At 47.7% G+C, this 12,898-nt stretch overlaps 1 protein-coding gene across 50 annotated transcripts in view; it reads left to right on the forward strand.

The window, feature by feature from the left end:
* Nucleotides 1-12,898, forward strand: part of Sorbs1 (sorbin and SH3 domain containing 1) — a 223,662-nt gene that overhangs the window by 113,937 nt on the left and 96,827 nt on the right. For 37 of the 50 annotated variants that reach the window (XM_041661075.1, XM_041661076.1, XM_041661077.1 and 34 more), the window contains exons 4-6: nt 3,070-3,138; nt 5,915-6,010; nt 8,316-8,444. In XM_041661075.1, coding sequence (XP_041517009.1) covers nt 3,070-3,138; nt 5,915-6,010; nt 8,316-8,444 — 294 coding nt within the window. The remainder of the gene's footprint in view (nt 1-3,069; nt 3,139-5,914; nt 6,011-8,315; nt 8,445-12,898) is intronic. The other 13 variants (XM_041661060.1, XM_041661073.1, XM_041661097.1 and 10 more) reach the window with 1 other exon arrangement.

Raw genomic sequence — 12,898 nt, forward strand, 5'->3', positions numbered from 1 at the left:
CCTTTGATTTTTTTTTTCTGTGCCAAAACAGACACGCGTACTGCTTACTGACTCAGTTTCTCTTCTTTTTTCTTATTCTTTCGAGGCAAGGCAGAGTTTCTCTGTAGCTTTGGAGCCTGTCCTGGAACTCACTCTGTAGACCAGGCTGGCCTCGAACTCACAGAGATCCGCCTCCCGAGTGCTGAGATTAAAGGCATGTGCCACCACTGCCCATTCTGGCTCAGTTTCTATTGCTGATTTGCCTTTTGGTTAGTTCTTTCGTTTTTAGACAGTGTCATATAGCTCTGACTGGATTTAAATTTTCTATGTAGACAAGGATGACCTGGAACTCTTAATTGTCCTCCCTCTGTTACATGTGTGCACATGCCCCACTCCACATGGATGGAAGGCAGGGCCTCACATGTGTTAACAGTGGTTTTGACAGATGAACCATGCCCTTAGTCCTGCCTTTTGGCTTTTGTTGTCATTTATAACAGGCTGGGCCCTTTTTCCTGTTTCCTTTTAAAAACAAACAGAAACTTTGCTCTGTAGCCTGAAGTCTCTTGCTCTTCTAAGCCAGCCTTGCTGCTCCTGGCAGTTTTAAAGCGAGGAAGAGGAGGCCAGGTGAGGGTACATCAATGCTCAAGGCATAGCAGATGCCCTTCCTCCCCTGACTCGCTCTCAGGCAGGCACTGGAAGGGAGCTTTGTCCAGGGATCCGAAATCCTAGGCCTTTTGACCTGATAATCCTGTCTTGGGAATTTCTGTATTAATTCCAAGGAAACAAAAATGCTACCCTGAAGGCGGGGCGTGAGCAGCAGTATACTGTGTGTTTACTTGCTATTGAAATTGATCATTGGGAAGAGAGCTACATGGAAAATATGTGGTTGTATCTTTAGTGGAAAGAATGGCAGTAAAACCGTGTATTGTTACTATTTCAGTTGGTCTTGAGCGGCCACTCTTTGAGGGGATCATTGTCCTGGCAGGGTCCTGTTTCATTCTTCTGGAAAGCTATTACCCAGCACCCCCCAACCCCCGGGTGGGCCTGGCTTGCTGCCTCTGAGATGCAGATGGGGAAACTGAGCTTCAAGGAATTAATCACCTGTGTGGAGTGGAGGCGAATGTGGGCTGCTGCATACACAGCGACATACTTGCTGAAAAAGCTGAACTTTGAGTGTTCATTACTAAATACCAAATGCTTATTCCAGTTTGCTTGTTGTGTTTAATTGGAAAAAGAAAGGGGAGAAGAAAGAATGCGGGCCAGGTAGTAGCTCACAGGCACACCCCACAATTCCCCAGCGGGCTCAAGGCAAGGCCAACAGTCAGAAAGATGTGATCAGGGGAACTCCATCAGGTGCGCGGGGATAGGGCAGCGAAAGAGCATGCAATGGGATGCTGGAGCTTGCTGCATTTCCTTTTAACAAGTCCCTTCTTCCACGCATCCTGAATTGAGGGTCCCAGAGAGCAAACCTTTGTCTACAGGTGAATGTGAACCACAACCCCAGGCACCCTGGGCAGTCCTGGGCCACTGTGGAGGAGGCTCTGTAGAGGCAGTAGCCTGGTTGTCCTGCGACTGGTGTATCAGATACCCAGCCTTTGGAGAGACTGGTTATTAAAAGTTATTAAGGTGACTTAGTTTTAGCCAGGTTTGCTGGTAGTGGTATGGGTTGTAGGCCCAGCATTTAAGGAAATATATAACAAGTCAGGAAACAAACATTCTTTTTTTTTTTTTTAAAAAAAAAACAACTTTATTTATTTATTTATTATGTATACAACATTCCCACATGCCAGAAGAGGACACCAGATCTCATTACAGATGGTTGTGAGCCACCATGTGGTTGCTGGGAATTGAACTCAGGACCTCTGGAAGAGCAGCCAGTGCTCTTAACCACTGAGCCATCTCTCCAGCCCTAGACAAACATTCTTATCTTAGTTGGGGAGGAAGATGGGCTGTGAGTGGGAAGTTCAGTCTCAGCCTAGTGGTCTTTGGTAGACTTGGCCCATTGAGCCTCCATTATCTTATCAATCGAGTCGGTGTTCCTAACTCTAGCTCTCAAGGACTGGACCTAAAGGAGACAATGAAATAGTAATTGTGGACTACTCAACATAAAGTAGAAGGAGCAATCCTGGCAAAACACATGTAAAGAGCTGTAGTTATAATCATGTCTGCAGCTCCAGGGGTATTCTGCTGTGTGGTTCTTCCAAGCACACTGACTGCATACCCTCGGGTAATGTGGTCTTACCATCCTCTGTTCTTCCCTGGACTGTCTCCAAGTTCCCTCAGTGTTATCTGCTACTGAGCAGAACTCAGGAAAATCGTCACATAGGACTTCCCAAAAGTAAGAAAAGAGAGCTTTTAATCCCAGCACTCTGGAGGCAGAGGCGAGCAGATCTCTATGAGTTCGAGACCAGCCTGGTCTATATTAGCTAGTTCCAGGACAGGCTCCAAAACCACATAAAAACACTGTCTCTAAAAACAAACAAACAAAAATAATAAAAAGTAAATAAAGAAAGAAAAGAAAAGTAAAGGGGAAGCAGTCTTCTGGCTGAGGGCTTTGTAGCCAAGGTCTACAGACGAAAATCTCTCACGTACTCAGAGTGGAGAACATGCAGGAAGCCCTGAACTCTTGCATGTTATGAGACTTTAATAGGAAAGGGGGATGGAAGGACTGGTTAGGATGTCATGGCCGTCTCTGGGACAGTAACACAAGGTTCTAGACTGGAGAAGGGTGGCAATCTGAAGGCAATTTATAGAAAAGACAGCTTGTCTTTGCCGAGTAGAACTTGCGGTGCCATTTAGACACTTTTCAGATGTCAAGGAAGCCCCTCCAGGGAGGCAGTAGTGTTTGCATTCTCCACAGCACACTTCCTATCCCCAGATAACTTTTGTGTCCTGTTTGCTTCAGGCCTTAACTCTCCCATGAACCCTAGGGGACTTGTCCCAGGCCTGAGAAATCTGATAGGATATGTGTGGATAGAGCTGTTCTGTCGGGGCAGAACGCCTCAACTTTATCCCCACCTCGTGCCACGTGGGACTCTGATTGTCAAGTAGGCATGGTCACCAACCTTCTGTCCATCTTCTTTCTTTCAGAATATGATGCCGGAAGCTCTAAAGCTGTTGTGAATGGCTTGGCGCCCGGCCGCCATGGGCAAGACAAAGGTAAGGCTGTGGAAGAGAAGCTTGGCTTGGAATCGGAAAGCATTTCTAGAAGATGCAGGGCATGCTTGGCAGGGGCCATTCCCACCTTTCTGGGGAAGACATTCGTTGGCCTTATCTTAGGAGGCCTAGCTCCCATGGTGGCTTCTGAGACCTGAGCTGTGGTCCTGCTCTTCATGGGTCGGAAACTATCTTCTCCAGCTGTGAGATGATGTGCTCACAAGGATGCTGGCATGGCAGGTTAGATAGACAGTGCCAGGTAAGAGCCACGCCTGGTATCTACGACTCTCATTGGCCTGGAATTCCCTATATACGGCATGCCACCTTCACTAGTCACAACTAGGAACATCCGCAGTCCTATGGTAGAAATTACTTCACTGTCACCAGTTGTACTAGTTGTATGTATATCCTCTCAAGTTTTTAACATCCCCTTCACCCCATGCTGGGCATTCAGTCAGGAAAGACTTTGCATTTGTGAACAGGCACTTTCCCATTAAGCCTGTCTTGGTCCTCATATTTTCACTTTAGAAATTCTTCCAAATGGGAGATCTAAATGTGAGCGGAATGATGTGGTAAGAAGACATTTGAGTGCCAGGCAGCCCACCTTGGGGGGCCCCCCTCTGCTGCTCCCTCTTAGCAACTGGGGGCTTTCACTCTTCTACAAAGAACAAAGCAGACTCTCGAGGTCCTGTTTGCCCAGGATGCTCTCACCCCAATCCGACATCAGTGTTGCAGAATGGATTGACAGGAAGCAAGTTGGAGTCATTTGATAAACTTAATTCCAGTTCTGCCTGTGAAAAACAGAGCCACGTATGGGGCCCTTTCATCTCTGCAGGTGCGAGCTCCTTATCTACAGAAGAAGGGAGTTTGAACTCAGTGTTTATTTCTGCATCCTCTCCTGGGCTCCAGTGACTCCACAAACACTCATCTATCTGTGTTCCACAGTATCAGTGAGGAAAGGCTAAACTCCCGGCATGGGGCATTGAAGTTTAAAAAAAATATTCCCAAAGTATAATTTCAGAGTTTGCCATGTTTAGCCTTTGTAATTTTCATCAAATGCATCCAAATGCAGAGGAAGATGTTCACTCTGAAGGATCCCCTGGAGAGAGAAGGCAGAGGGCAGGAGACAGGAGTGGGAGCCTGGGTGGCATGAGGCTGAGCTCCTTGGAGACAGGAGATCAGTGCTGTCTTGGTCCGCACCTCGCTGGCTTGCCACCCTCCTCCTTTCACTGTGTGGGTTCATGTGGGTTATGTTCTTGGGGTCTTGGCCCACCGTGGTTATCTTACACTTGGAGACTATGGAGGAACAGGGCTGTGGAATGGCTGCAAATGGGTATTTAAAGCAGGAGCGGGGGGGGGGGGGGGGCTTTTGAAATTTTGGGACTACCAGCTAGCTCCATTCTATAAATCTGTTTATAGAAGAACCTTAAGAGTTTTTGTTTTGTTTCGTTTTGTTTTTAGGGGTCGAGGGAACACAGGAGGTAGTAATGATTTCCTTCTTGCCTTAGCAAGACTCGCCTTTGGTAGGAAATAAAGAGGCAGGTTTAAAGATCATCAGAGAGCCTTGTCAAAGTCACCAAGCCAGGATAACTGAGCTCCTTTCTCAGCACTTCAGAGCAGAATGACTGAGTGGTTGGCTTAGCCTCTTACTTCTTCTTCTGAAAATGCACCCCAAATCTGCCCTCACCCCAACACAGTCTCCCAAATGATTTTAAGGTAGCTAACAGGATTCCTGTGATAGTTCATCTATCTAGATAAGTGCAGAATTGCCACTTTTGACTTAGTTATTGCAGACATATACTCCATGCCTGCCAAATGCCTTCCAAAACAGTAGTGTGATGGGCAGGAGGGGCACTGCCCATTTTGAAGGTGTCTTCCATCTTCCTTCCTGCCTCCTTGACAATCCCAGTCATCTGATGCTGAGTCAACAGCCTCTGGTTTCCAAGCCGTCTACCCCTTGGGCACAATCACTGGAGTCGCTTTGGCCCCACAAGCACATCTTTCTTTACTGCCATTAAACGGAAAGAGTGAGGGAGGCCTCACAAGAAGATTGGGGATGGGCCTGCCATTGAGATGGTGGTCTAGGCAGGCAAGGAACAGGGTCTCAGCATCCAGCACTGTGTACCGTGCTGCTGCCCAGAGCCTTGGACTCTTGGGCATCCACTTGGACACTTGACACCTCCCCACTCCCCAGGAAAAGCAAGACCATCTGTTTCCCAACAGATGGAGGTTCTGATTTGCTTGAGGTCAGAGGGTGATGACCATCAGGGCAGGCACAGGATCCTAAAAGGTGTGATTTGGGAGAAGCAGTTGTGACTGCGGAAGGGACCAGCAATCTACGAGAATGTTCCTCCTGTTGCTGTACTCGCCTGCAGCCATGATCCTGTCCTCCAAGTCCCCGTTGCATAGCAAATGACCCACTGTCACCAGGGGACACCTTGTGCTCTGATTGTGTCCACCTTCCTCTACTTGCCAGGCCATCTGTGTCTCTGTAAACCTCTTTGTCCAGAGCCTTGGCAAGCTCCTGGTGTGCCAGGAGGCGCCAATAAACCCCGACCAACTCTATGCGAGTGATGGTTGGAGAAAGACTTCTGCTGCCTTGGCCCAGAACCCTAAAGAAAGAAAGTAGGCTATTTTTAATGACTGCATCTACTGCTCTTTGCATTGTTCTCCTAGCGTGGGCAACTTCCTTCCATTGTCTCTGCACAGTTCCTCGACTTGCCTGAGTGTCTCCCAAATGTTCTTTCTGGATGCACCGTTTACCCTTTTGTGTTTTCAGCAACTGCCGACCCTTTACGTGTTCGCTCTATTTCTGCTGTTAAAATAATTCCCGTGAAGACAGTGAAAAGCCCTTCAGGCCTGGTACTCCCTCCAGGTATCTCTCTTTGGGGCTGTTTCCTTTAATTGTCGGATCGTGCATGGGTTCTTCTCTTTGCTTCTAACACCACACTGTGAGCCTTAATCCTTGCATGTTTGGAAGCCATTTCCTTCCCCTAAGTTGTTTCCTTCGTGTGTGTGTGTGTGTGTGTGTGTGTGTGTGTGTGTGTTCTATCTGTAAGTCTGTAAGCCAGGAAGTAGGGGAATCTTTGTGTGGTGTGTGTGTGTTCTATCTGTAAGTCTGTAAGCCAGGAAGTAGGGGAATCTTTGTGTGGTGTGTGTGTGTTCTATCTGTAAGTCTGTAAGCCAGGAAGTAGGGGAGTCTTTGTGTGGTGTGTGTGTGTGTGTGTGTGTGTGTGTGTGTGTGTGTGTGTGTGGTCGGTCTGTCTGTAAGTCTGTAAGCCAGGGTATAGGGAAGAATCTGAGGCTGTAGTCTTGTCCGCTCTGTTTTAGAAGGGTTAATGCAGACGCTCAACCTTCACTCTGGGATGGGGCTCTTCTAAGAGGTTTGCAACTCCTAAGACAATACAATACTCCTAAGAAAAGCTAATCTGGCCTCTCACAGAACCTCTGAGTCAGGGTGAATGAGAAGCAGCTCCTATAGATGTCGGATGTTGGTTCCCTGTGTTATGCTCAGGCCATTCCCAGGAGCACGTCGGCCAGCCCCTCTCCAGCTTCACCTGCAGTTACTTCCTGCCTCTCCTCTCCAACAGGCGGGGGTGTACGGTTCATTTGAGGCTCTGACTCAGGGTTTCCTGTAGACAGAGAGACAAGTGGAGCTCAGAAGTTGGGCAGATCTGGATGTGTGTTCAGGACCAAACAGATGGACTGTCACTTTGCCAGTTTGCCTCACACCCCTTTGAAGTGACTGTAGTCTGGTTTTTCCAATAATTGTATTACACCAGCCACTCACTCTCTTGATGGGGTTAGGTGCTCTGTGAGCTTGCCACATGGTCTGTGGTGTGCTGTGGGTCTGTGCTTTCCTTGCCGTGGAAGAGGGCTGCTGGGGTAGGGATTGAGAACAGGGAGGAAGGAGGCTTGACTCCTCACCCCCCTCGCCCAGGAACAGACATGGGCAGTATGAGTCCCGCCCAGTGACACACCCTGAGCTTCATCCTCACATCCTCATTGTGGTCAGGAAGCTGGACTTGGAGCAGTTGGGGGTGCGGGGGTGTGGAAGTGAGTGTGGGTTTGAATTCAGAAGCTGGTCTCCGAGCAGTTTGGGGCGTGGGGAGTGAGTGTGGAACTGAGCGTAGAAGCTGGACTCTGGGCAGTTTGGGGGTGTGGGGAGTGAGTGTGGAGTTGCTTAGCTCAGCTGCACGTAAGGACACACTTGGCACATGCGCTCTGTGAAATTGCGTGGTCTGCCCCAGTTTCCTGCCTCATCACTGGTTTTCCTGAAGGATGGCACCAGGCCTATTAAAGCAAGCCCTCCTTTCTGTTAACCACACTGTCAGCTAGTTATGGTGAACCACGGTCAGAAATAGTAAACGAAACTTTCTAGACACGGACCGCTCCTCGCAAGCTTTAGATTGCATAGGAAAAGATGTTGCTTCTGGAGGCTGAGTATTGTCTGTGGTTTAAGACATCACCGCGGGACTGGGGACACATAGCCCTGGATATGGGTGGCTGCTTTGAACGCTTTGTTAAAGGTGTCCAGGATCCGTTGTTGACCCTGGTGACTCTGAAGGTGGATGGTTGGGACTCTATGTAGATCAGCAGAGGTTCCGAGGACACTCTTGTGCTGCGTGGGGGCTGAGCCTGTGGCCACCCTGCCGGCTGTGTGTTCTCTCATTACGTTAGAGTGTGAGAGCTCCCATCCGTGAATAGCACCCCCTCTTTCTCAGAGTTCAGGGGTCTTAACCAGCGAGAGACACAAGCAGCAGCGATTCTCTTCAGGACATCCCTGATGCGCCTCATTGCCTGCTGCCTTTTCTATGAAAAGGGGGATCCACAAGTTTGAGGGATCTTTCACGAACTCTCCTGTGAGCCCATACTAACTGGCCAAAAATTCGCTTAACAATTAGAACTTCATTTCGTAGAAGGAATGAGCCAGCTTCCATCGGGAAATGTTTCAGCTGACATTGTAATTCATGCATTTACTCAGCACGTGCCTTGCCTCTCCTCCCTAATCTCATGATGCTGCCATGGATTAATTTTCATTGGCCATAGATGGTTAGAGAGTAGGCATAGATGTACCCAGGTCATCTCATTCCCCTGCTGTAACCATCCGCTAACGGTCTATCATGAACTCCCTCAGGTACCTTGGATCTAACTCTCTCCTTTGGATCTTTATTTCTCAGACATGGACCCTACAAAAATCTGCACTGGAAAAGGAACAGTGACTCTTCGGGCCTCGCCTTCCTACAGGGAAACCCCAAGCAGCAGCCCTGTGAGCCCTCAGGACTCTCCGAAGCATGAGAGCAAGTCAGGTGTGCTACTCTGGAGACTGGGAGGGGAGATACGCAGAAGAGAAGGCAGATATCCCTGTGGTTCTGCAGGGCTGGGGAGAAGTGTTGTGAGTCCATCAGCTGCGCCTTCTTCTCCAGGGTCCCCAGGACAGTGACTTCTGTCCCTTCTGTGATGATTCTTAGTGAGTCAAGCTCTGGACTGATAGGTGGCCGTGTGCTTTGGGTGAAGGCACAGCCTCATGACCCCTACTTTAGTATAGGGTGGTTCAGTCTCTAAACACTCTTCAGGCCGTCATTCTTTGTGCCTCACAGTCATCAGAAATAGACAGGCAAGAGGGGCTCAGCCTGGAGTTTGAGACTTGTGGTGCCTGCTTGTAAGTCTGAGGTGAGGTCTTTGATTTTATGTTTCTGACAAGTTCTAAGGTCATGCTGTGGAGCTGGTCCAACGACCATGTTTGAAAACGGCTACAGAAAATGGGGTTATCTCTTCCCTGGAAACTGGGAAGCTAAGCACACTCTTGGAAACCAGAGTGTATAAAGGAAACAGGGTTTGCAACTTTTGGTACAGTGGGAGGTGGGTGCTGTTGACACGGTGGGATTATGTAGGATGCAAATGAGTAATGCTCACATCTCCTGACTTGGGTACCAAGGTTGATGCTTGAGAATGAGGCCAGGCTAGGGTTCAAACACAAGCTCCCTAGAAGCAATAATACCCATCCTCTGGGAGGTCATCTTTGTTCCTAGGTCTAGGGAAGGCCTGAGCAGTTCTCAGCACCAAAAACTGGCCTGGGGCTTTTTGGTCTTATTTTTAAGCCCACTCTTGACTTTTGACCTGTTGCAGTTTGCAGCTTTTCCCTTCTTTGGGAAAGATGTGGGTGAGAAGAAAGGCAAAATAATTTCTTCAGAAGGCTGTAGGGTGTGTGGGGAAGAGATGATCCAAAGGAAAAGGCCAGTGAAGCAACCTTTGCTGACCAATTCTTAGGCGGCGGAGAGGGAGGCTTGAGCTCCCTCTAGTGGTTGTAATTGGCACGACTGCAGAGCTCGGCTCTCTCCACTGTGGCACATGCTAGCAGAATTACATGTGCAGTTGAGGTGGTCCTATGGTAATTCCTATGAAAATATCCCAGTGAATTTGGTGGGAAAGAATTCAATATTTTTGAGCAAGTTTTAAAAAATTTCTAACGCTACATGTACTTGGAAGAACTGAGAGGCAGTTATCAGTCATACACACCTTTTTTTAAAAAATAAATTTATTTGTTAAAAAAGATTATAGTGCCAGGTGGTGGTGGTGCACATTTTTAATTGCAGCACTCGAGTAGCAGAGGCAGGTGGATCTCTGTGAGTTCAAGGCCAGCCTGGTCTACAGAATGTGTTCCAGGACAGGCAAGGCTCCAAAGAGAAACTTTGCCTTGAAAAACAAAACAGCAACAAATATTATAGTATAATTTCATTTTCTCCCTTCAACTTCACCCATAAGCCCCCCAGTCCTTACTCTCATTAAGATCATGGCCTCTTTTTCTTTGTCGTTATTGATGGCAGTGGTGGTGGTGGTGGCTCCGGTGGTGGTGGCAGTGGTGGCTGGGTGGTGGTGGTGGTGTCTGAATGCAGGGTGCTCTGTCTGTATACTGTCACCTGTATGTATCTGGTTTTTGGGCTGGCCCTTTGGCATTGGATAGCCAACGATGTGCTCTTCCCTGGGGAAGACTACTTCTGCCGCACTCAGCGCCCTCAGTTGCCTGTAGTTCTTTGTCTAAGGTCGAGGCCTCATGAGCTTCCCCCTTCCACATTATCAGGTCTGCTGGTGCTGTCCTTGTGCAGGTTTAGGCAGCCATCTTGGTGAGACTTCATGGATATAGCATCTCTGACGATGCTAGGCAGCACAATCTCACAGCAAGCTTCCTGTTCCCCTGCCTCTTAGAATCTTTCTGCCCACCCTCCCACAATGATCCCTGAGCCGTAAGTGTAGGAGTTGTATTGCAGATGTATTAGTTGGGACTGGGATTCACAACCATGCATTTAACAGGTTGTGGTTTTCTGTAGTGGTCTTTGTTGCAAAGAGAAGCATCCTTGATAAGGGGTGGGAACTATACTTTGCCTGTGGCTATAACGACAAATGCTTGAGTCTCATTAGAAACTTTGCTGGTTTGGTAAAGCTGTGGTTATAGCTTCTCCTCCAGGATCCATCTTATAGTAAATAAGTGTCTTCCTCCTAGTAAACGGAGGCTGTTGGATCCTTTCGCCGCCTGTGCTCTCCATCTTTGCCACCCCCATCAACCCCTGTAAGTTTCCGTGTTGCTGGCTATTGGCCTGATCTAGAAGCGCCAGTCTTTAGATGGCTCCCAACACCTACATTGCAGAGATACCTCCAGTTTTCAGCTATTGCTCTAACTCCCTCCTCTTGAGAGAGAAAGTATAGCTAGATTATCACAGAGTCTCCTGGTTTTTGGTGTTGGCACTTTCTGTCTTTAAAATCTGAGCCAATCCATCAACCTTAGATGGCTTCATTCTCATCTATAAATTGGGCACTATTATACTGGAGTCGGTGGCATTAAATGAGCTCTTTCATAACAAGCATTCCTCACAGGCCTATCCTGATAGCCCTCATTGTTGCCGTACATCAGGAGGCCTGCTAAAGGTTGAATCCTATCAGTTTGAAGGCGTGATGTTCTGGGATAGGAGTGAGGGCAGTGGAGATGGAGCACAAGTTAAAGTGTCTTTGAAAGAATGAAATGACAGGGCTTGATGCGAGACTCCAGAACCCCAGGCTGACCCGGTGGTTTTCTAGATTATGGTTCTCATGGAGATGAGGGATTTGTGAAGGATGTTGGGAAGACATGTTCTATTCCATCATTGCTATGCTGAGTTTCCTGACAGGAGAAGGGCTTCAGGAGAAAGTTCTAGGAGGCATTTGGAAATCAAAGTCCACAGTGCAGATACATGAGTCTTGTGAGTCCACATGAACCAGAAGAAAATTGAGGAATCTTCTGTCGTGGATTGCTGCTACCAAGATAGAATACACACACATGTGAGCATCAGACCAGGGAGAAAGAAGCTGGACCCTCAGAGATGGTCCATCTAAATCCACTGTTCAGACTCAATGTTTATGATATATACATTTAAAACTTTTTAATTTTATTTTTAATTATGTATGCATGTGCCATTATGTGGGTTGCAATTGTAGTATAGGTGTCTGTGGAAAACAGAGGTGACAGATGCTGTTGGACCTGGAATTATAGGTGGTTGCAAGCTGCTTCCCCGTCCCATGTAGGTGCTGAGAACTGAACCCCAGGGTTCTTTGAAAGAACAGCAAGGGCACTTAACCACTGAACCATTTCTGTAGCCCAGAATATTTTTTGAGTGGTAGCTGGACCCCAAGCCCCTGACCAACACCTCAGCTCTGATTATGGACCTTGGACCGTGGGATTAGAGGCACCTGAGAATGTGGGAATAATTTCAGTACTGACTTCCTGAGCCAGGAAGAAGCCTCGTTACTCTTCTCCTTGTTTCCTGTTGATCTTATTACCTAGCCATGGCTGGGTGTTTGCTCCACCAGTGTCCTAGTCAGTGGTTTTTTTGTTGTTTTGTTTTTACTCTTTTGGAAGAATAGTTAAGGAGTCTGCACTGGACATGGGCGCAATTCCCAGTTCCTTTCTGGTGTGGTCTAGAGGCCGAAGAGCTAACCTCAGATGCTGTCCCGACTCACACGCCAAGCTCTAGGTTAGCAGTTCCTTGCATTCTGGGCACTGTGTTCATTGGCCCCAGTGTTTGCTGAAAAGTTACCCTAGGCCAGAATGACTTGCAGCCACAGTTAACTCGTTTCCTCTTGTGTGATTCTTACATTTGCTCTTCTGTAGCTGGGCTTTCTTTGGGATCCCCAACTCCCCAGTAATGACATGGAGACTTAAATTTTTAATTATGAAAGCTTGGCCTTTAGCTTAGGCTTGTTCCCAACTAGCACCTATAGCTTAAATTAATCTGTTTTTGTTAATTCTATTAATCTACATTCTGGCATGTGGTTTTTTACTTCTCTTCCATTTCGTATGCCCTACTTGCTCCGTGTCTTGCTGGCATCTCTCATGCCTCTAGGTTCTAACATCCTGAGTTCCTTTCTCTGTCGGAAGTCCTGTCTAACCTCTCCTGCCTAGCTATTGGCCATTCAGCTTTTTATTAAACCAAGTCACAGCAATATATATTCACACAGTGTACAGATACCCTGCAACACTCTTCTGATTGGCAGTAGCAAATGTTCCATAAACTAGGTACTCTTTACCCATTAAATCCGTCCTTTTTATGAGCATATGTATAAGAATTAGGGCCCACTGAAAAGCTCGAGGAAAGAGCCTCAGAAGACAGCATCGTCCCTTCTGACACCCCACTGCAAATATAGGGGACTTCTCAAACCACCTCAGGCTCAGTGCTAATGCGCAAAGGGTCCTGTTTGTTTACTACAGGGAAAGGATAGAGATTACAATCAG

This window comes from Microtus oregoni, unplaced genomic scaffold (genome assembly GCF_018167655.1).
Source record: "Microtus oregoni isolate MIOR12 unplaced genomic scaffold, Mior012 000012F_ref0000307, whole genome shotgun sequence".
Taxonomy (NCBI): domain Eukaryota; kingdom Metazoa; phylum Chordata; class Mammalia; order Rodentia; family Cricetidae; genus Microtus; species Microtus oregoni.